This window comes from Poecilia formosa, unplaced genomic scaffold (assembly GCF_000485575.1).
Source record: "Poecilia formosa unplaced genomic scaffold, Poecilia_formosa-5.1.2 Scaffold25, whole genome shotgun sequence".
Lineage (NCBI taxonomy): Eukaryota > Metazoa > Chordata > Actinopteri > Cyprinodontiformes > Poeciliidae > Poecilia > Poecilia formosa.
This window is the reverse complement of record NW_006799964.1, coordinates 1,661,842-1,686,612: the sequence shown is the minus strand read 5'-3', so window position 1 is coordinate 1,686,612 and position 24,771 is coordinate 1,661,842. Positions and strand designations below refer to the sequence as shown.

Genomic DNA, 24,771 nt, shown 5'->3' with positions numbered 1-24,771 from the left:
TAAATATGTTAAAAACTAAAAATAATAATTACCAAAGGTAAGTTATGCATCCTTTTGCATCTAACGCACTTTTACAATTATTATTTTTATTTATTATCATTTGTTTTTCTTTAATCAACCCATCAGGCTCCCCCATGGGTCACTGTGTTCAGACAGACAGATAGGCTGGATTTTTGAAGTGCACAATTTAAATATGTCAACAGTCTTCCACCGAAGATGTGGAAGACTGAGGTTGAAATAAAACAAATATGAGAAAGTACGTGAGGTTTGAAGACAGCTTAGAACCGTATGTAAATTATTTAATTAGAACAGATATTTAAATACAGAATAATAGTGGTGCATTTTAGAGAAAATAATTAACACGTCGTAGTGCAATAAATACGACTTAAATATATATTACAATGTTGTAAGCTGCAAATGAATTATAAAGTGATATAATGATATAATATAACCTAATCACAAACCACCACCCTGCATGATTCATGCTAAATTAGTCTCGCTGTCAGCATTGACAAGGTTGACCCTAAAACCAACTCTCGCGATACCTAGTACGAGATTACAGTGAAGGGAGGGCTGCATGGAGAACTGAAAAGACAAAACAAAGCCCCCACATTTCAACTAACAGGCGCTGGTCGCTTTTTTATTTTATTATTAGTTTTTTATTCACCAAAAACAGGTTTCACTCGTTTCTTGTATTCTCTTCATTTTAACAGCAATATTAAGTAGGTTTTGCATGATGCCAAGTAGCACGTCTTTGTTGGAGGCCGATGAGGGAGAGTCCGAGGTCCCACCGCCGCTCGTGCATGCTTTCGCCGGTATGGGCCTCGACGAGCACCACGGCAGCCAGAGCCAGGCTCCTGAACAACCAGATGAGAGTGTTTCCTTTCACCATCAGCTCCCTGCAGTATCCCATTTCAGCATCCTCGGTACGGTCCTTGACTTAAAGCCTCTCCCGCTGCATCGGCCGCCCTCGGGGGATGAAGCGAACAAAACGGCAGAGGACGAAGAGCTTGAAGGGATAGCGGCCACTTCTTCGGGCGCGTTGCTAGCAAAGGCCCACCGTAATCAGCACCTCCCATCAGGGCAGAGCGGCACAGTGATGGAGCCGCCGCATGTCGAGACGGTATTGTTGTACAACGGAGACGAGCGGGATGATAGCGGCGTTGGCGGCGGCAGCGCGCTACCCCCGGCGGCCAGCATGGTGATGCTCCCACCCGGCGTGTACGGGGAGTCGGGCTTCGAGGCCGAGCATTCGCTTTTGACCCGGAGAAAGAGCGTCAACACGACCGAATGTGTGGCTGTACCGAGCTCCGAGCATGTCGCTGAGATTGTGGGGAGGCAGGGTAAGGGTTTTTCCCGGTGTTTGGTTTGTTTATGAGCCAACAATAAACTCCTTATGGTATTTCTTCAAAACTTTGTCGGGGGGAGGATTTTACGTGAAATAAAATATATAAAGTTTTAAAAGAAGTTAACCGATTTATTGTTCGACTGTTTTAGCTACGACTTTGAAGTTAGCGTCCGGTTCGGAGCCGCCGACTCTCCACTTAAATAACAGAGTATTTCACTGCATTTAACGACTGTACATCATTGTTGGTCCACTGTAGGTCAAATCTGTGAAATCTGTATAATAGTCGAACTTGAGCTAAAGTTAGTTTTATTTTTACGCGGGATTTGCCATTCGGGAATCATGAAGTTTAAAAACTCAAAACAATATTTTAGCTTTTTGGTCTGCTGTATTAAAAGGTGTTGCGGCTTCAGATATGCAGAATTTGAGGCAGGAATATGGACAAGATTATAGTTAAAATCCTGAAACATTTTTTTTCCAAGACTTAAGACGGAACAATGCAAAGAATAAAAAAAAAACAAAACATTACATATATTTTTATGATGGAACTTAAAATTCACAAGCTGTTTGTTAGGTCAAAACCCATCCCATAAAATACTGTTTTTAAGTTAGACCTGTGTCATGGTCAGAGACACAAAATACATCTAAATGTAAGGGTTTGCATATGTCTTACTATAAAATATGTTGAGTGTGTTATCCATTTCAGAATTTAAGCATTTCTAAACTTTGACCTAATGTGGAAAAGGTAATCCAGCAACCCTCCCGACCCCACTAAGGGACAAGGGTGTAAAGAAAATGGATGGATGGATGGTAATTTCTTGAATTCAGTGGAATTACCCTTTAGCCGAGATCCACATTGGAAGCCTCAAACCACACGCTAACTTCAATGTTGTTTGGCTACTGCGGTTGGCGTTAGCTCCAGCTAACTTAGCTCCCACTGCTAACTGGGTCAACACCACCCTGACCCAACATCCTTTAAAAAGTTTACATATCAACTTCTTCCGTAAACCTGTTGTCTCCAAACTTCAGTTCTTGCGAATTACTTAATATTCTGAATATTTTTGTGGGCTTTGTGAACTATAAGAACATCCTCGGCCGTATACTGTCGGGCTTCTACCCGGCTTTGCTTTGTCTCGGAGCAGAAAAGAAAGAACAGAACTGGTCACCATTGCTGTGCCACATCAGCTGTTGAAGATTTAGCGTGCTCTTTGCTCATTATTGGGGGTTTACGTCTCACAATTGTAACCTAAGATATGTGTCTAATATAAAAAATGTAATTTTCCTCTATGTAGGGCTTTACATAATCTTCATATAGATTAAACTGGTCGTGTGAGTGTTATGTAGTGTTTTAGATCAGGTGGGGGAGGGTGGTTGGTGTTGACAACAACAGGAAATGGCTCTGGTAATAATGTTGGACTCTCACCCACTGCTAAAAGGAATATTTAATTCATAAGCCCAGCTACTTGGATGTGGAAATAATGACTGGAAAGTAGACTGGACACCACTAAAACAAAGCTCACCCGTAGGCAATTTACCATTCAGAAATCTTGTACTTGTAGCCCTAAAACTCTTATGCAGCCTGGAAAAGTAGAGGATTTCATCTGAGTGTTCTCCAGGTCTGAACAAGTATGAAAACATAAAATAGAGGGTTGTAAAATGTTTATATTAAGATACCTTATTCCTTTTCTGCTATTTTCTCTTTTATTTCCTTGCTTTGTTCTTTCCTTATTCCTGTTTTATTTACTTCTTTACTATCTGTCTTTTCTTATTCCTCACATCCTTCCCCTTTTTTTGTCCTGTTTTTTATCCTTCAGTATGTCTTTCACATTCCTTTCTTGTGTCCTTTCTCTCCTTGCCTTTCCTGTATTGTTTCATAACCTTTTGGTTCTTTCCTATTTTGCTTTCTTTGTTTCCCTCTTTTTCTTCCCTTCCTTTCTTCCTTACTAAAAACTGACACAATAACAACCCACCCTATATCGATGTTCAGTTCTTTTTTTAGCCCTTTTAAAGCCAAAATTTCCAATCTTTTTGTCTTTTAGATAAGAAACATGAACAGACATCAGTTTGTGTGCGGCCATTGACTGGTTTTGTTGACTAGAAAATGTCAAACAGAAACTAACACTGCTAGTTTTGATGGTTGATATAAAATCTAGAGGTCTAAACTGGAAAATATATAGAAAAAACTCCCAGAATTAACCCCACAGCGAGCAAGAATTGCCTGACTAAAACTGTCCATAGATCTTTACATCAATATAAGTTTACAAGCTGTATCGGAGTTTTTTTGTGCTTGTGATGTTCCTCCAGGCTGCAAGATCAAGGCACTTCGAGCCAAAACAAACACCTACATAAAGACGCCAGTGAGGGGAGAGCAACCCGTCTTCGTCGTGACGGGGCGCAAAGAAGATGTAGCCATGGCTAAGAGAGAGATCCTGTCTGCAGCCGAGCACTTTTCCCTGATCCGAGCCTCCCGGAACAAGACGGGCCCTCTGTCTGCTGTGACTGGCTTAGGGGCCCCTGCTTTACCTGGGCAGACAACCATTCAGGTCAGATTGGATTCACCTATTGATGCCGTTGTTCTCTTCCGCTGTCGTTTTAAAAGCTGGTTACACTAAAAAGGTGGTAATGTTTGTGTTGTTTTTTTTTTCTTTTTTTGCCCCATCAGGTGCGCGTCCCATATCGCGTCGTCGGTCTGGTCGTGGGCCCCAAAGGTGAGCTGCTCCCATAAATGTTTCTGTGCTCCATTTACTTGAGATCATGTTGTAAAAAGAATCAAAGTATAACCAACTGCATCTGTTCTGCTACTTTTTTTTTGCTTGAGTATTGAAAAACAAGCAAGTCTTTTTCCCCCCTCAAATAAAAGCTTATCTCAATTCCCTTTCTTCCTGAAAATAACCCGTTTATATGTGCTAGGAAACAGCATGAGATAATCAGTTTATGCAGCTAGTTTCCAAGTATTAGAAAACTCAGTGACCTGCAAGCTCATAGCTATCCTCCCTTTGAAGTTCTTTGATTTCTTCAATTGTCTTTCACTCCCCCAAACATCATTATTCTCAAAATCTCTTGAGTTTATTTCTGAAATTAATCTATAAACCAGTGTTTCCTAATCTTGGTCCTCAAGGCACACTGCCCTGCATGTCCTCGGTGTTTTCTTACTTCAGCCCAGCTGATTTCAATTGATGGCAGATTAACAGGTGTTTTCTGAACTTTATTCAACTGAATCAGATGAATTAAAGCAGAGAAAGATCTAAAACATGCAGGCCAGTTTGCCTTGAGGACCAGGATTGGGAAACTCTGCTCTAAACTATTCTCAGTAAGCTAAATATACAAGATAAGAACAGTAAAACGTCCAAAAGTTGCTTATTTTTTCTAGCTTGGGGAATACACAGAAGTGTTTTGGCTATATTTCAAGACATCTGTTCATTTGCCTTTATTTAGTGTTGCCCTTTTAAAAGCCTTCTGTCCTCAGACTGGATTTTAGTGTTTTGCACTTCAGCCAGGTGAGTCATCAGAGCAACTTACAGTTAAAAGCTGTAATTATTTCACAGCTGGGTTTCTTGAAAGCCAGGGGTTGTTATAATCATCACCGCCATCTGAAGGAGAGTAATTACTGAATGTATAGGGCTTTTTGCAGAATTTTGGTGTTGCTTTGCTTGTGGTTTTCCCAGCTTCTCCAGCTGCATTTTATGACACCTCTGTTTTTCGTCCAGACGTCTGCACATCATTAATGCTTCACACTTTTTGTCCTACTAGGCAGATGGTGTTCTTTCGGTAATTTAAAAAAAAATATGTGGTACATTAATTTTTACCTTTTTAGTTTTAAATCACTTTTGGCTTTTAATTCGTTTTACTTACTTTTAACTTTTTTTTATTTTTTATTAATCTTAATTTTGGTTTATATGTTTTCATTCAGTAGCAAATGGATAAACCAAACTTTCTTTCTCCAGCTTGAAAATTAAAATTAAAATCTAGTTGTTAGAAAAATGCTAATTCCCCTCTGCAGTGGTGTTGGAGGGGAATAAGCAGACTGGTTTGAGATGAGGAAAAGGGAACAGATGCTCAAATGGCCACTCATTACAATCAACGTAAGTGTGAGGCCATAGTGACCCATTGAACCTTTTGAGCCTTCTCAGGGAACAGTTTGCAAAGCTTCACCAAAAAGATGATGAATTGGAAAAACGTTTCCTCCAATAACGTGGTAGAGCGAGAACTTGGTGTAACCGTGACGGTGACGATCCACCCTGCCTTGGAAACGGTTCCAGCTGGTTGTGGTCACTGAATTACACATTTCTAACCCCAAAGACTCTAAGAATATAAAGTTTTTTTTTCCCCTTGTGCTTTTGAGTTGGGGGTGGCTTCACGGAGTCAAACTTATGCCATCAATTTTTATTTTAATCTGTCCTCTGTAATTTCCCCCAGGAGCGACCATCAAGCGCATCCAGCAGCAGACGCATACCTACATCGTGACGCCAAGTCGGGACAAAGAGCCGGTGTTTGAGGTCACGGGGATGCCAGAGAACGTCGACCGGGCGAGGGAGGAAATCGAGGCGCACATCGCCCTGCGCACTGGCAGCTGCGGGGGCGTCGAGGCCCCTGGCGTGGATAACAGCGATTTCCAATTCAACGGGACCGACGTCAGCTTCGACACCTCCCTGAACCCCGTTGGTGTGGGGGAGGCCGGGTGGCTCCACGCAGGCGCTTCGTCGCCAAGCGGTGGAAGCCTGTTGCCGGTCAGCATCAGTGGTTCTCAGCGGGTCAATAGCAATATCAGCAGCACCGTCAGGATGTCTTCCACCTACCGCAACGACAGCTCCAGCTCTCTGGGCAGCGGCTCCAGCTCGGCTGATTCTTTCTACGGCGGCGGGAACGGGAACCGGATGGCGGACTTCAGCCCAACCTTCCCCTTCAACGCCAACGCCAACAACAACAACAACAACAACAGTAGTAGCAGCAGCAGCACAAGTTTCTGGTTTGGCGACGGCCTTCTCAGCGTGGGGTCTGAAGACCTCTTCAGCCTGGGAGGCGGAGGGTCCTCCTCAGGGTTCGAGCCCTTAACCATTTCCACTGCCCATACCTCGCAGTCTGCTGCACCACCGCACATCTGGAGCCCCTTCGTGGACCAGCCGTCACTTCAGGCCTTCGATTCCCTGCAGTCCCAGGTAAATTATTCTGCAGACATCGAGCCGGTCTTCCACCCGAGTTAGATTCTAGGGCTGCCAATGACGATTATTTTACTGATCAGTTGTTCTGTTGATTATTTAGACAATTAATCGGATAAAAAATTTGGCACATTCTGCTGACTTTTCATTTAATCATAAGCCTTTTGTGTACATTTATAGAAATGCATAAAACAACAATACAAGTAAACAGATAATTAAATTCCTTTTTTAAACGGCCAAATAAACATTTTACTGCCAAAAAATGCAACAACATAACATTCCTTTAGTATATGCTTCATCATTTGATTAATGTACCTTTTACATTAACCGATTAATTGGATAGCAATAAATTATATACTTAATTTAACCAGCTAAAGCTAAAACTGCAACTTGAGAAGTTCTGTTTTTGAACATATGGTGATTTTATTGATTTATTTTTACTAACTGAAGTCGGTATACTCCAGTTTGCGATTGATTACTAAATTAGCTGATTGTTTCAATAATCGATTAATCAGATTAATCGTTTCAGCTCTATTAGATTCATAGCTGTGGTTGTCTACAGACTGCTTCTGTTGATCTCTGCAGACCAGCCAACCTGGCACCCCGCGCCTCTCTCCAACCTTTTCTGGGACCGAGGCCTTGGAGCACCCTCAGGCCCAGCGTGTTCACCGAAGGCCTTTCGGGTCGGCCGGGACCCTTGACGCCCACAGGATCCCCTCCTACAGCTCGGCCTTCTCCTCCTCCAGCGAAAGCACCACCTCCTCTTCGCCCCCCGACTCCTCCTTCTCCTACCGGCCGGCGCTCGGCTCGTCCGGGAGGGTGCAGGAGATATGCATCCAGTGCATGGAGAACCAGGTGATCGCTGCCTTGGTTCCCTGCGGCCATAACCTGTTCTGTTTCGATTGTGCCACACAAATCTGCCAGGGCCCAGAGGCCATGTGCCCCGTGTGCCTGTCCCCGGCCACGCAGGCCATTCAGCTGCGCAATATGTGATTAGTTTGAATCCATGTTTTTTTTCCCCCTTGATGGCTGATTCAGGGGTCAGCCTCCCCCTGACACATTGGCTGATAGCTTAATGTGTGGGACTTTAAAAACAAGAGCCCAAATCAGCGTCTGGGTAATTCCTCGCTCCAGCTTTCTCCAGGCTGGTGTTAATTTGACAAAGGTGCAGAGAGTCGGTGAAGTGGGTAGGAAGGGTGTGTGTTTAGGGCATGGGTTAGGGTGCTGAGCCCGTTCTTGTGCCTGCTTTGTGAAGTCTTCTTGATTGAATAACGGGAGGGTTAGAAGCCCTCTATGTAGCATTGGGAGGGTTGGAACTTTATTTTTCTTTCTCATCCAATTTTTTTTTTCTCTTCCAATTTTATTTTTTTACTTTAAAGAATATTAGAGAAATGTTTGCCTTTAGGGCCAACGCTTTATTTTTTCATTTTTGCCATTTCAGACATTTTATCCCAGACGAATCTTTGAAAGTGAAGTGCATGTTCACTCGCAGTAAGACTTCATATCAGCCAGCCGTGTAATTACTCGGTGAGTGCAGCAGGAAGGGACGCATCCAGGCAAGTTTCTCACGTTTCCGGCTCCTTTAAAAGGGTACGGTTTACGTCCAAATTGTAAATCAATTCATTTTTCATAGGCCTGAAAACACTCCCAAGGAGGGTTTTTAAAACCAAGTGGGTCAAACCTATAACTGGAAAGTTTTCACACTCCATAAGCAATCATATTTTTGATCCTTAGACCACGAGGACGTTTTGCTTCTTCAGCATCGCCGCTTTGCTTTCCCGTTACACTTCAACCAGTTTACGGTAAACTCGTGCCTAATTCCCAAGCGTGAAGGAAGGAGACGAGTGGTTTCAGCTGACACGGTGTTGCTCTGTTTTCAAACAAACTTGTGGCCTTTTTTTATTTGGGAAGCCTATAATTACCATCACCACACTATCTCCAAAATAAAACCCCAATATCCCGCTTCAAAAAAAAAAACCCACAAGCTGACAGGCGGAAGTGGCATCTCGATGAAACAAAGGTAGAATTGATTGTTTTTATACTTTTTCTTTCCTCTTGTCATAGTTTTTGTTTACATCTTCACATGGGGAAACCATATGTTGGTTTTCACCTAGAAGGCTAGGCACATCTTTGTAACATTCCTCCTCTCTGGTATCGTCGCTTTTATTTTTTTAATTCAGGCTCGTCATTCTTAACAAAAAGTATCACTTGGGATCAAAACTGGCAGATGTTTCCGGCTGTAATCTTGAACAAATCCCAGTGAAGTACAAACTGGCTGCTTTTGTTGTACAAGTTTTTATTTCCTGTTTTTAAAGCCATCTCGAGAATCTTCTCTTTAACTTGAATGTTGATTTTTTTTATTTATTTTTTTACTTGGACCGCTCCATCCTGCAGCTGTCCGCTTTATTCCACTGAGATGTGAAACAGAGATGAAGGCCATCCACTGCTTTTTTTTAAATTTTTTTATTTCTTTTTGCACCTCATCTGCCTGGCCTATGCAAAAATCATCTCAGTATTTGAACCAGTTCAGAAGAAGCAGGCAGATACAACTCTATAAAAACAGTGTAAGCACAGAGCTCCGATACAGTCGCCATACAAAAGCGTTCGTAACTATGGAAACTTCTCACATTTTGTCACAATAACGTCCACAAATTTAAATTTATTTTATTAAAATTTTGTATTTGTGAAAGACCAACATAAAGTAGCATACAATTGTGAAGATCATAGTTTATACAAAGTATTTTCATTCAGCCCTCTAGAGTCAGCACTTGGAAGACTTTGCAGCTGAAAAGTGACTGAAATTTGCAGCAAAAACAAACTCATTCAATTATCAGCCATTATCCCAGATTCCCAGTTGGATTCTGTGCCTTTCTAACACATGAAGATATATTTTATAATATAATCCCAACCATTGTGGATGTTTCGTGTTATTGTCCTGCTGGAAGGTGAACCTGTGCTGCAGTTTCAATATTCAGCAGCTGCTAACGGGTTTTGTTTTTTTTTACTGTTTTTTTTAGCTTCATGTATTTCAGATCAAATTCTATGTCCCTGTTGAAGAAAAAGCACAACCACATCATGATGCTGTCGTTACCATGGTTCATGGTTGTCTCGAGGTGTTTTTTCCACCCGTTGTATTTGGGCCAGAAACTTCTTGCTCGTTAGACGGGCTCACCTTGTTCTACCTGCTTCCTGTCTGGTCTGTCTGCCGAACTGAGCTTCTGTTTTACGGTTTTTCACATTTTCTTAAAGTCTGTCTGCCGTGTTCCCTGGTTCCCAGCAAACATCTGGAGCCTTTGCAGAACAGCTTTGTTTGGGTTAAGATTTAAGTGCAATTCATTAGCTGATTAATTGCCTTCTGGTTGATCACACTGGTTTTTATTTAGGGGTATCTGACCGAAGGGGGCTGAATGCAAATTCCTTCCACTTTACAATTCTGTACGACTTTGTTGGTTTTCCCCTGAGAATCCCAATAAAATATTTTAGGGTTTAATGTGACAAAATGTGACAACTTTTAAGACTTGCTAACACTCAAAAGTGTGTTTTCTGTTGGATTTCAATCGGGGCTAATCTCCATTTACCTCTCTCTGAACATAAAGATTTTCTAGTTTTTTTTTTTTTTTTTTTTTTCTACAATTTTGTGCACTACAAAGCACATACTTGACACACTATTGAGCAGTTAGGACAAAACACCTCATCTCACTTCTTCCATGCATGGATTGATTTCTTGTTTCTCAGAACGGTACGTATGTGGAAATCATCTCAAGTATCAGCTTTAAACACCTGTGTCTATAGATTCCTGTAGGACTGAATCAGTTCAGACATTTTGAAGGCGGGTTGGGGGAGGAGGAAGAGGAGGAGCAGCTGGAACGATTTCACTACATAAGGTCAATCCTGTTGCTTGCTTTTTGTTTTTGTGGACGTTGGACTGCAGTCCCTCCAGCATTCCAACTGTGATCAGTATTTGGGACCCATCACGTCGTTTCAACCTAAACTCCTCTGCATCCTCTCCTTCGCGGGTGGGTGGACTTTTGTTAGGAAACGGAACCAAACAAGACCCAAAAGTGCAAAAAGGAAAAAGAAGAAAGGAAAAAAAAAATCCAACCTCACCTGCGTACGTCTTCTCTTTTATCCGTCCCAGTTATTTTAATTCTCTCATCTCTTCAAAAGGATTGATCTTTTTATTACTGTTTTTCTTTCCGCCTGAGGGAATGCAATACACGACCGGCCCTCGGATTATCGACATGAACCTATTGATGTTTTTTTTTTTTTTTCTTTGTGTATGTATTGTATAAAAATTACTGTTAATGACTGAGAAATATACAGAACTTATTTTTATTTTGTTACATTTCGTATATACATAAATATATCTATATCAAAATGTTTACAATAATATTTTAAATTTGTTTCTATTTTTACTTCTTTTTTTTTGAGTGATTTTAAGCGAATGAAGAGCTGGAAATCCAGATGATGTTGCAGAGGAGAGCGTCTCAGTGCTATCTGCTTGTAGTCTAGTTAGTAGTTTACAGTATTGATGATGATTAATAGTATTGATAGCTGCCGTTAAACCTAGTTGAAAGTGGAATGTGCATCACGAGCATGTCTTCATCATTTACCGCCATTGTGGATCTTCACTGCAACTGTAAAAAGGCCAAGGATTCAAGCTGCCTGTCATGTCTGTACACCACCAAAATTAAGAACGGTATACTATTAAGATGTATCTTCGATTATCTATCTCTAATGCATATTGTTCAAAGCTGTACCAACGGTTCAAAGTATTTGCTAATTTTACTACACTTTTGTTATGTATATGTGTAGGAGGAGTCTTAAGGCATATAAATTCTTCAAATTAAGTCAGGAGTTTAAAGCAGACTATATTTTATAATGGCCTTTTAAGTTATTGCGGCCAAAGCACTGATATTATATATTTGCTGTAAAGAGAATTTTAAGAGTTTTATTTTTCTGATATTAAAGTTACGTAATAAAGACGGTTTCATTTTAAGCCACTTCAGATTCCTGTCATCCTTTCTTTCTTTTTTTTTCTTTTTTTCTTGTAGTCATGTTGTGGCTCCGGGTAACTGGAAATCCCAGCGGCGGCTGCGGTTGTGTTTAAATTGTTGGGATTAAACCGGGATTAAACAGAAGAATTACCTGCTTCACAGAGTGCAGAAATGTTGAGTCAGATCTTTGACTTTGCGGTCTACCTGAAGAAACTGCATTGTCCATAAAGTTGTTTCCAGACTTTATTCTCTCTCTGAGCTCCAGTTTGTTTAATCAATGAGATTCAACAACATCCGTTTTGTTTCTGTTGAAGCGGGTTGTAATTTGGTCGGTTCACACGACTACAACTTGCCGACATCCGTCTACGTCTTCATTAGTCTGAATATCCAATTATCCACCAATTCATCCTTTTGTCCATCTGTCCATCCATCTTTTTCATTCGGCTCATCCATCCTTCCTGCCAGTCAGTATTTTCCTCATGTCCCTTTAGTCATCTTTCCATTTTCCATCAGTTTTTCTGTCCATGTTTGCTGATCTGAGCTTTCATCCATCTAAGTAACCATGTCAATTTATCCTTCCATCTATTCCATCTCCCTCTATCAATTTATTTCTGTCCTCACATCTAGGTCTATCTAGTTGCGCCTTCCTAAATCTTACATCTTATGTCTTGAATTTACTGCAAAAAGAAGAAACTAATAGTGAAAGAGAAAATAAGAATTTCTTTAAAAAAAAAGACGTTAAGAAAATGTGGAGAAACCTCAGATTTGAGACGTGAATGTTTGAACTGCAGCTACAGCTGGTGAAGAGCCTGAGCCTGACCACTAAACTGTCACCTCAGTGAGCGCCTCATCTTCCAACATCGATTCAAAAGAAAAGTCTCAGTAAGTGTTACTAAAACGAGAGTAAAATACTGTTAGTTCATAGAAGAAGAGGACTGGCTCCCTGCTTCTCGTAGGTTGGACCCATGATGTTACAAAATGTCCTTTTTCAAAATGAGAATTTAAATATTTTATTCTACATAACATTTTTTCTTGTACACATTAGCAGACACACTACAGTGAATGTGAAACGGTGCATCTCAGTAAATCAGAATACACTTTCATTGCAAAGGTGAGCGTTTTGAAATTCACTTCAAAAACTGAAATGCTTATATTTCAGTTTTTATTTACCATTATATAACTGTATATTTGCCATTGCATTGTTATATACTTCACTTTATTTCTGATCATATTGATGGTGGCTAATGTAACAAAAAATGTGTAGTTTAACTTATAGTTGACCTTTTTTTTTTTAATTATTGCATTTATTTTATTAGCGCAATAATAAGTTTAAAAAATAGAAGGAAGAAAGTTTGGACCAGGAGACATTTCTCCACGCTTTGCCCTAAAATAGCCATAAAAGCAAATTTCAAAATTTTCATGGTTAATTTTTAACTGCACACAAACTTGACCAATAAATAAATAAAGCTGTTAATCTGATTCTGAAAAAAAAAAAATCTTTAAAATTATTACAAATTTGTCATTGATTATTTCAAATATGTAACTGTGTAATTGATTGAAGTCTGCCTTTTGGATTGAGGTACTAAAACAGATGAACGTTTGTGTTCAATTGTTAAAATGCAACTGCAAAGTTGCACATTACTACAACACAACATTTGAACGATTAAATTCTCAAGCAAGCCAAAGTGGAGGCTCTCAGAAACTCGCTTGAATCGAATTCTGCCGTCTGTGTTAATGCTTATATATATATATATACACACACACATTATTTGAGGCGACGAGAGCAAATCTCTCCCTTACTTCATAAGAATTTAATTGCAGAGCTCCAGGAAGTCTTCTGCCACTTTTCTTCGCAGAACATGAATCGAGAACAAAATGGCAGCATTCAGTTAAATCTCTGGGCTTGTTTTAGCAGAGCCTGTTTAGACTTTAACCTTAGTTACTGCAACAAGTCTACATGTATTCTGTTAAGAGCTCATCAAGAATGATGGGATGTTTCTTCATAAATCTGCAGTAACATGGTGATAACAGGGTCTTTCTGACTGAACACACATTCAGGGGGATTTCAGTTCAACCATTCTTTCACACACACACACACACACACGCGCGCGAGTGTGTGTCTGGACGGGCTGCTTTTAGTGACATTTCTCCCACTCTCCCACGGTTGTCATAGCAAAACAACCCCCCCTACCCCTCCCTTTTTATATAATTGTCTAAGGAACATAAACACCATAATGTTCACTCAGCTGGCTGTTATGAAATACAGATTGATGCATTCAATTTAATGGGTGTCACTTCAGCTGGAGCTTTAATATAAAATCCACATTCTGATGAAGAATTAGTTTTGGAGCTACTGGCTCAATGACAAAACCCAACAGGACACCAAATGGAGAAAAGCAGTCTGTATTTAATTTCTCACATGAGAAAAACAGGTACAGTTAGATCTGAAATAGTAGTCAACATTTACTCACCCAAGCCGGCTTTCGGCTGCTACAATAACTGCAAATCATGTAAAAAAAAAAAAAAAAGCAAAACAAAACAAAAAAAAAATATATATATAATTTCCACTTTTTAAAAAGCACACTTTTGGATTTAATTCAGCATGAATTTTCAGCAGAAAACACGGCGCTTCCTGCAGTTCCACCGGGTAAACAATCGGGGCTGGACAGCGACGGGCTTTCTGAACGACGCGACCGAAATCACCGCGACCGAAAACGCTGCTGGTCAGAAGGAACACGGCGAATTATGGAAGACATCCAGGACCAAAAGTGCCACTGATCATTTCCACCAAATATTAAATCTGAGCAAATTGTAATCAGTTAAAACTGTAATTTGCCATATGCTAAAATTATATATTTTGTGAAACTATTAATGCGTATTTAAATGAATTATTTCCTCATTTAATTATGCATTGATGACATGTTTATGTAGATTTTTAATCATGATCTAAATGATCAAATATTTACACTTAATGCATCGAATTGCAGCATTTTTGGCCCTTGATAAATGAAAATAAACTGATATTTTGACAATTAACGTTAGACAAAAAAAAAAGCCTAAAATTCGCCAAAAGGTTTTTAAATGAAATCATTTATCTTCCTTCGAAAAGAAGTAACATCTTGCTCGTCTTTTAAACTGCTAGACCCCAGAACCTGTGTAAAATTTGGATGTTAATCAGCACAGATCAAAGGTGTGTTTGCTTTAATGTTTAATTTAAAGTAAGAAGAAGCCAAACATGGTCTGGATGTGACTTCATGTGCCTCTCCTGCTGAGCGCAACGTCACCGATCTACAGCAGACTTTGACTTCGATAACTTAAATGGGAAAAGTGTTTGACCTGGATACATTCATACATGCATTTGAAAACCAAAGATATTTACATGGATTTATGAGGACAACAGAAAAAAAAATGAAAAAAGTATGAATGCAATCAGGGTTTTTGTTGAAAAAGGTGGCTTAGTGTTCGACTATTGTACGATCTGAATCCAATGTTCTGTTTGTAATCTGTGACTTGCTCTGAACTGACCTATTCGCTCCTTTAGTCAAAGGTAAAGTGCTACAAATGAACAAAAAAAAAAAAAAATCATATCAGAAAAAGTAGGGAAAAAAAATGTAACTCAGGTTGAGCACAGGCTATAAATCCACGTATTGTTTTTCTGTCAAACTTCACACAGTAAACCTGGATAAAGTATGAAGGAGGAGTGCAGCTCGCTTTTGTCAGGACCTCCAACCTTTGTGTCAGATACGACTGAAAACAGATTAAGATCAGGACTTCCTGGACTTTCCTCTGTTTAATGTTTACAAAAGACTGTTTTTGTTCTCAGAAATTGTCACTTCTGGTCACCAAAAACACAGATAAACCTCAATCTTTGTACTGAGATCAACATCAGTCTCTTCTCTCCCTGATTGCATCACTTCCACATTGAACAGACGAGCTTCTCTCCCGTTGAGAGGGTAAACAGCCGATTCTCTGCGGTGCCATAAAACAGAAGCTTCTTTAAAAAAAAAAAAAAAAAAATTGCATCCGTGACTAAGAGTCGGCAGGGTGAGAAGTACTGGGTTTACATGTGGTCAGGAGTTCTTTTGAGAGATTTTGACTCAGGAGTGACACAGGCTGCCTGCTGGAAAATTACAGCCCTGCCAAAGTATCGACACCACATTTTTTCCTGCTGCGACCGCAAACTTCAATAAAATTAATCGTGATCACATGTAATGTGGTGCATAATGACTGTGGAAACAGATAAAAATCGGAAGACTGAAAGCATTTGCATTCAAGCCCCTTTTTACTCCAACGCGTTTTAATGAAATCCCCTCAGAAGTCGACCAAGCAACGCAGCAGCAAACGGCTCAGCGATGAAGCTTAAAGCAGGATTAGGTTACAAAACAGCCAAAGATATTCCCATCCAACAGAGCTCAATCCATTTTTTTTTTTTTTATGGAAAGATGACACCTGGAAACCCGGACAAGGCCGACAACGTCATGAGAGAAGCCCTGCAAGGAGAGCAATAATCAGAGAAACTCTTTGGATGATCTGCAGAGATCCACAGTTCAGACAAGTTAATCTGTCTCTTCACAAATCTGGTCTATGAGGAAGAGCGGCAAGAAGAAAGCCATTACTAAGAGAAGGCCTTTTCGCAGTCTGCAGCGAGCCATGTTTGTGAAAGAAATTGCTTTGTTCAGATGAAACCGAAACCAAACTGAGTCAACAGCCTAAAGGCCGCGAGGTGGGAGAACCTCCATCCCCACTGTGAGGCATGGCGGTGGCATCATCATGCTGTGGGAATGCTCATCTCTAGCAGTGACCGCAAAGCTGATGGGAATCAAAGCGTATTCATGTTTTAAAATGGCCTAGTCAAAGTATCTCATCAAGGGGTCCTAATACAGATGCATTACGAATGTTTAACATTTCCTGTGAATAAAAAAACAAAAAAAAAACCAATGTAGAAAACATCTCATTACTCCAAGACACAAAATACCCAGATGAAATAAAAATGTGACCGTAACCTAACAAAAAGTAAAAGAAAAAGAAAAATTTTAAATCAACGATTTTAAACATGAATACTTTCGCAAGCCACTGATTTTGTGCGCACAGAGCAGGAGTTCAGCTCTTTGTCACTTATCTTGTTTAACAGAGACGATGGAAACAGAGACTTGTCTTCCCAGCACAGAGAAGTTTATCTTCACAAAAACAAAAAACAAAAACAAAACGTTTGACAACAGCTGACCTGGACATGTTCAGACACGTCTCGGCTCCCGCGGCTGAAACTCTGCATCAGATAACGGCGGCTCTCTTTTGACTGCTGCGGCGATCTCCCACATCCTGTCCCGGACGCTTCCGGCTGCCAGGAAGTGATCGGCGTGACCGTCGCACCTGCAGCTGCGGGTCTGAAGCCGTCCTGGGGTAAAACCCACGCAGCTCCGCGACGGTTCGGTGAGGTCGTAGGTCGTCAGTAGCTGGTGTCCTTTATGTGCGTGTCGGTGTACAGTTTCTACAAAGTCCTACAGTTGAAGCCATGCATTAAACGTGAGCACGTAGTTTTAATAGATGGCTTTGGCTCTTGTTGCCATGAGCAACAGATGGAGCCTTAGTGCAACGCGACGCCTCGAACACACCTGACAACATTTATCTATTTTTTTTCTAATTTTTTTTAATTTTATTTACAGTCTGGAGTTCACTGAGGAAGACTAGTCACTGGCCGTGTGTGTTCAGGTGAGGACCTGCTGCTGGAGGGTCTCAGTCCAGAGGCTGGGGGTCAGCGATGGGCATGGTGTGAAGGACCTCGTCCAGGAGCTGCAGGGCTCGGTGCAGGTGGATTTCGATCCAGCAAGGGGTCTCCTTGATGCTCTGCCGGGGGTAGTCGGGCCCCCAGCCTTTAACAAAGCTCATCCTGAGAATGCAGAGCCGTCGGAGGTCATCGACCCCGATGCCGGCGGCGGCAGAGAGACCTGAGAGGAGAGGAGAGGGGAGAGAAGGGCAGGGTGAGGGGCGACATTAAAACACAAAATAGTTTGAGAGAGCGCTGCACTTCTCAGAAAATTTCAAGTCTCTCTAAGAAAGCATATTCAGTCCATTCACAGAAACACCTCAGTCATTCAGAATATCATTTACTTTTAATTAACTTTAATAAAAAATGAAAAAAAAAAAAAAAAACATCTAAATTCTGTGGCTCTCCGTTGCTTTCAACTTGACCGTTTTGGCCCACAAAACGGTCGTAGAAAAGCCTAAATGTGCAGTTACTGTCTCTTACTGATAGCCGGAGCGATTCCTCCGACTGATCCAGGACCAGGTATGTTCCCCGCCACGGCGGCCGCTTGAGCGGCGGCCGCCGCCTGAGCCGTGGCGGCCTGCTGCTGCATCTGTCTGTGGCACTGACGGAGATCGAACACCTGGAGGGACGGGGCGGCGCTCTGAGTGCTCGTGTTCCAGACTCACAAAGTTCGGCATGGCGACGGAGGAAAGCCGGCGACCTCACCTTGATGTACGCGCTGGGGTAGATCTTGTGAACGGCGTCTCCCGGGGCTCGGCCCGCCTCTCGGTCCAGGTAGTAACTCTGGACAAAAACCGCGTGGTCGCTGAGGCATCGCACCCACACGTCTCCCTCTCCTTTGCACTCCAGCTGGACTCCTTTACCGATGTGAAGCCTGAGGGGGGGAAAAAAAAGAAGAGGGAAAACGAGGCGTAAAAGAAACTAAATAAACTATTTAAGATGCTTCCTGCTGGGACTGAAGATAGAGATTATTTTACTGTAGTAATAGATTATTCTGACAACTAATCGGATTATAGACAGATGAAGGAAATACAAGGATGCAAAGAATGACACAAGGAAGAAAGGAAAGAATGAACGACAAGAGGGACGGAGGGAAGGAAACGAGACACAAGACAGACCAGAAGGAGAAAGGAAGCAAAGGAGAAATAAGATTCGAATTAAAGTTCGACACTGACGCAGTACAATAGGGGATAAATACATTTGGCTTAATACCATTTTGTTTTTTTAGTGCCAGTAAAAACCTAGAAAGTTCTGAAACCACCTTGAGTGTCTCACCTTGCTCTCTCAATAGCCTCAGTACGATGGACGTTACTGAGCTGGCCCAGACAGAACCGGTCCCCTCCTGAGGGGTCCACGTAGCCGTCCACCGTCACAACGGGGCAGGAAGACGGCACCTTAAACGTCTCCCCGACCTGGACGTCCATCTCGAAATAAGCAATGGAGCACCAGTAGTCAGGCGCTGAAGGGCAGGACAGAGCGGTCAGCTCATCAAAACACAAACAAGAAAATAAAAAACATGTTTTTACACTGAACCTGACAGGATTTATTCACACCTGGATGATTGGATATCGGAGGCTGAAAGGCGAGCTCATTGTGCACCGGCCCTGACAGGAAAAAAAAAAAAAAAACATCGCCGTTTTACAAAGCAAAGGCAAATTATGGCACAAATCGACTGACGAAGGTAAAGCTTCGGCTTAAAGTTACAGTAGTGTGTTGGATGTGGCATTGGAGGGTGGTGCTGCAGATGACCGTTGGTGTGGTGAGGTATGCTCGGGGGGAAGCCACTGTTCCTGGACCAGTTGGAGCTGGCACCTGTGGGGGGGGGGGGAATACAGATGGAAAGGTAAGAAAAATCTACACTTCCAAGCAGACCAAGGGGAACAGCTTGCGACCGCCTTTACTGCCTGATCCTGCTGGGATGGCAGGGAAGGACTGCGCGGAGACCGACGTGGACGCCTCGGCGGGCGGAAGCAGGCTCGGGGTCGGGTACGGCTCCGCCTGAGGCGGGCGGCTGCCGGACGGGGGGTGCTGGATGGTCTGGAGAGAGTGTCCACCGTCGACAGCGGGGAGAGTCGGAGGCGCGTCGAAGTCGTACTCGTCTTTTACGATCAGCGAGGAGCTGGGTCCGGAGCCGGTCAGCGTGAGGCCTGAGAGGTCTGCGGAGCGACAGAACGGGATATGAGCTGCTGAAATGAAAACAAAATCTGAAGGACCGACCGGAGGCAGGAAGGCAAGCTGGATTGAAATGATCACAACAAAGTGGATTTCCTCCTTTTAAAACACTTTTTGCCTTCAAACACAGAACTCCTCTGAAGTTTACCCATTGTTGGCATGAATGTCGTTAATTTTGGGATGTCATTGATTTATTTGAACTGTTCGTGTTGAGAGGTGAAATGATGGCTCAAAAACAAGCTTAATTTTTTATTTTATTTTTTAAAGAAAACAATATCTGGGTGCACTAGTTTAAATTTAACCCACAAAGAGATGGAAGTTTTGGTTGAGGTCAGAGGTAGGCGATATGGACTGGATATTTTGTGGTACCGTTTGATAATGATAAAAAAAAATTATGATAGAAAAGTATTTATTAGTTCTTTTTTTTAATAAAACCCTAACCCAGCATTCATAACGCCACAAACAATTATCCTGTTCTTGAAAACCGTTTGAAACTGACTTCTTCAGACTTCTTCTTACTTAAAGAAGTGTGATTAAAATGCACACAGTAGCTGCACTTAATCACATACTCAGAGTTTCATATTTACTAATATTTATTGATGCTGTCATGGAACAAACAATGGAGAAAATAGTAAAAAATAAAATTTGAATAAACCCGTCATATTTTCTTTTTTTACATAATTATTCTAAATTTTTTAAGACAATGACAAATGAAGATATCGCTTACGATTGCACTCTCCACAGCTCTCACTTCGAAAGCCAGAACCGTGGCCGGAAACAAACCAGTTTGAATGAGTTTCCAATTCTGCTGGGAAGAGTCGACGTTCATTTGACCTTCATGACCAGAACGAGTCGACGAAAACCCGACCATCACTTTAAAGTGATGCTTCGTTGAAGTGAATTAAACTCAATCTAAAAGCTAGCGTGGCTCACCTATGCCAGGAGACACCACTCGTTCATAGTGATAGGGATTGACGCACACGCTGTCGCACTTCAGGTCAAAGGCAAACTGGCAGTACTTCACATGCTTCAGCTCATTCTTGTGCAGGTCCGGCCATCGCCACAGCCGAGCGTAGATTACATGAGGGAACCCTTTACGCCCCGCAACCTGAAGAACCATCAGAGAAGCTTGGAATTAGATAATGGTTGACAACCTGGTTTTGTTTCACAAACTGAAGCGGGAGCCAACTACGTCCAAACGCCCTGCACAACTGGAGTCCGCTAGCTATTACTCAGTTGGGGTCCATCACCTGCAGTCGTCCATCCAGAGTCCTCTGGATGGTCACGCACTTGCTCGGGTGGGCGCCGTTTGTAGTGATGGCCGTGATGAGGGAGTCCAGCTCGTCTTTCTTCTCCTTCAGCTTCTTCACCAGGCTCTCGATGGCCCGTTTGGCGAACGTCTCACTCTCGCCGCCCTGCCGGTGGCACATCAGGCTGTGCACGATGCTCAGGCACGCGTCGTTGCTGGTGGGTGTGCTGGCGATGGACATCTTAGCTGGGAGGTTGTGCCGCGACTTCCTGAGAAAAACAACTGGGCCGCGCGTCGAGCGCTTCACATCGTCATCTGGACTTTTTCCCAACCGGGGGGAAAAAAATGACGCAATTGATGAGAGACTGTAGATGCGAATTAGCTTGTGCTATAATCTGGTGCAGAGCGTGAAATGGTGACATTTACGTTCGGGAAGTAAACCGTTCCTTTTTAAATAAAGTTTGTTATTAGTTGTGTGACCTCGGGTCTCTCATGCTCCAAGGAGAGACGTGGCAGGATCTATGAGGAGGAGACGTGTAACTAAATACATGTATTCACAGTCATTTCAGAGCAGTTATTAGGCTGTAGTTTACCATACTTTTATTACACTCAGGTTTTTGTGTTGCTATATTACTTGCATTCAACATACGTGTCTACAGTCTTTCACATTGTTTTGTTTGCACAAATGTAAAAATACATGTTAAATAGGCAAATTTTATTATAGATAATTTGTACAACAAAAGATATATTTTCCATAAATTACACCACTGAATAAATTGTTCCGTTTTACAATTTTAGATGGTCAGATATGTTCCATCTGACCATCTCTTTCCTGCTGGAATCCTGAATTTCTTACTACATCCTCCAATTCTTTAATGTAATCAGTCTAAATAAAACTACTAGTTTTTTGGGGTTTTTTTTAGGGAAAATTATATTTAGAAATCCTCATTTTTATCTTTAGGAATACTGAACACATCGTAAAGTCTGAAAACACAAATGCCTTTCCACACTTTCCACGCTTCATACAAGAAAATGTAAAGCATCTAATTTCAGCAACAAAGCGGGTTAACTAGGGTCAAAAGTCCTACTTTGATTCAACACTAATGTTATCACATTAACACATAAGTCGCTCATACAGAACATAGAAAAGGATAACAGCGATTCCTCAAATAAATCATAATTTTGTCGAGTCTGAGTGGCGTGCAGAAGGCATGAGCGCTTTTCTGCAACTCTTTAATTTTCATTTATAAGATAAACTCGGATAACACTGGCTCACCGTCAAATAAATGAGGACGACGGGGAAATCTGCAGGTAAGGGCGACGTTTAAAAAAACCTAATATGCCTTCGGTAAAAGAAAAGTTTAGGCTTTCTCGCTCGTTTGCTTACTAGCGGCGCCAGTCTGGCTGGCGTTTGTTCGAGGGAGGAGGACAAAGCTACTGCAAACAGCAGATCCGTAGCGGAAGTAAGGATATGTTCCCTTCAAAATAAAAGATGAAACACTACGATAGTAGTATACTGAAGGTCCTTTCAAAAAAAAGAAAACCTTAAGTGGCGTTTTTGTTAAAGAGATATGACTTTTTACCCAGGGGTACCACATGATGAGGGAAATCCATAGATAATTTCAAAATGGAATGCTTCATTTATTTATTTTTTAATCCAAAGATGAGTTGAAACTGACATCTAAGCCATTTTAAATATTTTTATCTTTCAAGATCCATTAAAAGTTCAATGTGGTAGGCCAAAATATGTTTTTAAGTTAAATAAAAGTATTTTTGCCAAATGGTCTTTGTCTGGGAAGTGTGTTTGGTTGAGATCTCCCAGGTCTTTACTATTAAAGCAGTTCATTACTGACAATTTTTAATTACTTTTGTATATGTGAAACCCCCATAACACAACAAAGATGTACGCAAACTTTATAAAAGCTGTCTGCATTTCTAAAAGAGGTGTAATGCAAAATTTACTTCTTTGTTTATAAGAAACTCCACACAACACAAAATAAATATAACAACTACTATTATAATATTATAGTAACTACTATGGTAAATTTATGTAAATATTCAAATCATTTCTGTTTTAACATTTGCTTGTTAAAAACTTTGATCATTGATTCAGCTATGGCTGATTGACGTTTGTCACGTCAACTTGATTTTATTTTGAAAGGTACGACAGGAAGTAGCCCCGCATTAAAACTACCAGCTTAACGGCGCAACTACCTGCTACGAAAACATCAGCTAGCACATCTGAATGTTGGTAGCAGAGTAGCTAAGCATTAGCAGACATGTTTTTTTTTTACAAATCAGTTCAACTCTGGGGAGCCTACCTTCAAAAAGTAACTACCTTTTCGAAAAGTCAGTTGGTAAATACTCTAATGCAACTGTCACGCACATTCCAGGCAAAATATTTTATTTAATAAAAATAAACAAACTGATTAAAGTACCTGAATCTCCTGGAGCGGTGGCTAGCAGGTGAAAACTGCCTCTGTCCCAAGTTGCCCTCCCAGCGGTGAAACTGCGCCAATCTTGTGCACACTCTGGGTTATCTCCCTAAATTCCTCCAATACCTTACCGAAACAGGAGGGGGAACTTCATTTGGAGAAAATTTTATCTCAACATCACATGAAGCAAAACAAAAGGGCAGGATGAACTCTCTGATTTTTTTCTTTTTGTAAACTCCCACTTCAATTCTCATATCATTTCCTCCAATGGCGCGTTGCGCATGCGTCAAGCGAGCCACAGGTTTGCGAAGCAGTTCTTGAGAGTGATGGGAGAGACGGGTCCGTTCTGGGATCCGAATCTTTGGGTTACCCTGCAAAATAAGAGCCGGTGTTCTTTCAGATCACAAACAATGCATTACTTTATGCTGCTTTATGCCATTGACTTTTCGTTTTGTGTAAGTGAATACCCATTTAGAATAACCATATCAAACATATTTTTTAAGCCGTGTGCTTCCTATTAATTTGTGATAAATTGAAAAGACGACTTCTTGCCAGAATTTGTGCAGAAAAAGAAAATTTTACTTGTTCTATCTATGTCAGTTCATCGACTTTGCTCTCATTAGAGATATTTAAATATAAATATATGAAAAAGGATAAAATAATCTCCCCCTTTCCCTCCCTCTCTGTCTCTCTTGCTCTCCCTTGAGTTACTCTATCAATTAGGAGGGCACCCTGTTAACCTGAATTTATTTATGGGTTTCAGGGTGAAGGGGCACTTATCCACAGCATGAACCTGGTGTGACCTATATGTAAAAATTACACGTGGTTGACCAAAACAAGCAGATTTATTTAGTTTTATAGTTTTAGGTAAGCTTTAAACTCTAATATTACATAGTAGAACGAGAATATTAAATTCGTCTTCAGATTTGGCGGAACATGACAGTTTTATTAAACCTGCTCCGCCACAGATGCTAATTTCACAGATTATTTCCCCTCTGTGGATAATGAGGCGCTAATTACAGAGTTCAAATCAGATGCTGCAATGTTTGCTTTGGAAGAAAGGGAGGCATGTGTTTATCCTTTATTTTATCCTCTCCACATTAATGAGAACACTAGAAGCTTTTTTAAGCGCGTTCACACACACACACACACGCGCGCGCACACACACACACACACACACACACATTGAAGTTTAAATGCCCCACTGATTACCAATTTGTACCAATTACAGATGTGCCGATTACCCACTGTCAAGGCTCACAGTGATGATTTATTATCAGCTTCAGCAGCTAATATTGATGCTGTGGCCCCATAATTTGACTTTAATTGTCTATAATTTTTCTCTTTGTTTCTATTTCCCATCACTCCCTCGTTCAGCTCACTTTTCTTGGGTCTTTCCATCATAAAATCCTTCAATGAGGGATAGAAAGGACCAAAAAAATGGATACTTGTAATCTCCTTCATTTCCATATCAATAATCCTTCATTCCTAATTAGCATTCCCAAATTTATTGCTCCATACCTTTCTTCTGTCTTAATTAACTATACTGTACTTTGCAATATCTATCTATCTATCTATCTATCTATCTATCTATCTATCTATCTATCTATCTATCTATCTATCTATCTATCTATCTATCTATCTATCTAT

At 41.2% G+C, this 24,771-nt stretch overlaps 2 protein-coding genes across 2 annotated transcripts; one reads left to right on the top strand and one right to left on the bottom strand.

The window, feature by feature from the left end:
- The first annotated feature begins 330 nt into the window (after positions 1-330).
- Positions 331-11,504, top strand: LOC103135399 (RNA-binding protein MEX3B). The gene is made up of 5 exons (XM_007548094.2): positions 331-1,343; positions 3,650-3,888; positions 4,008-4,053; positions 5,762-6,501; positions 7,087-11,504. Exons 1-5 carry the CDS (start codon positions 734-736, stop codon positions 7,492-7,494), a joined length of 2,043 nt encoding a protein of 680 aa, XP_007548156.1. The 5' UTR covers positions 331-733; the 3' UTR covers positions 7,495-11,504.
- Positions 11,505-13,885: 2,381 nt separating this feature from the next.
- On the bottom strand, positions 13,886-23,500 carry LOC103135398 (mothers against decapentaplegic homolog 4-like). Its single transcript, XM_007548093.2, is given in 10 exon segments — positions 13,886-17,443; positions 17,746-17,884; positions 17,971-18,139; positions 18,541-18,724; positions 18,819-18,869; positions 18,970-19,159; positions 19,162-19,421; positions 20,371-20,545; positions 20,688-21,001; positions 23,125-23,500. Coding segments are annotated over 9 exon segments (1,620 nt in total). The 5' UTR covers positions 20,928-21,001; positions 23,125-23,500; the 3' UTR covers positions 13,886-17,231.
- Between the last annotated feature and the right edge of the window lie 1,271 nt (positions 23,501-24,771).

Excerpts from the sequence above, each read along its gene's own strand:
- LOC103135399 (XM_007548094.2), top strand. The coding sequence starts at position 734 with ATGATGCCAAGTAGCACGTCTTTGTTGGAGGCCGATGAGGGAGAGTCC. Across the intron at positions 4,054-5,761 it reads TCTGGTCGTGGGCCCCAAAG|GAGCGACCATCAAGCGCATC; the intron begins GTGAGCTGCTCC and ends AATTTCCCCCAG. Across the intron at positions 6,502-7,086 it reads TCGATTCCCTGCAGTCCCAG|ACCAGCCAACCTGGCACCCC; the intron begins GTAAATTATTCT and ends TGATCTCTGCAG.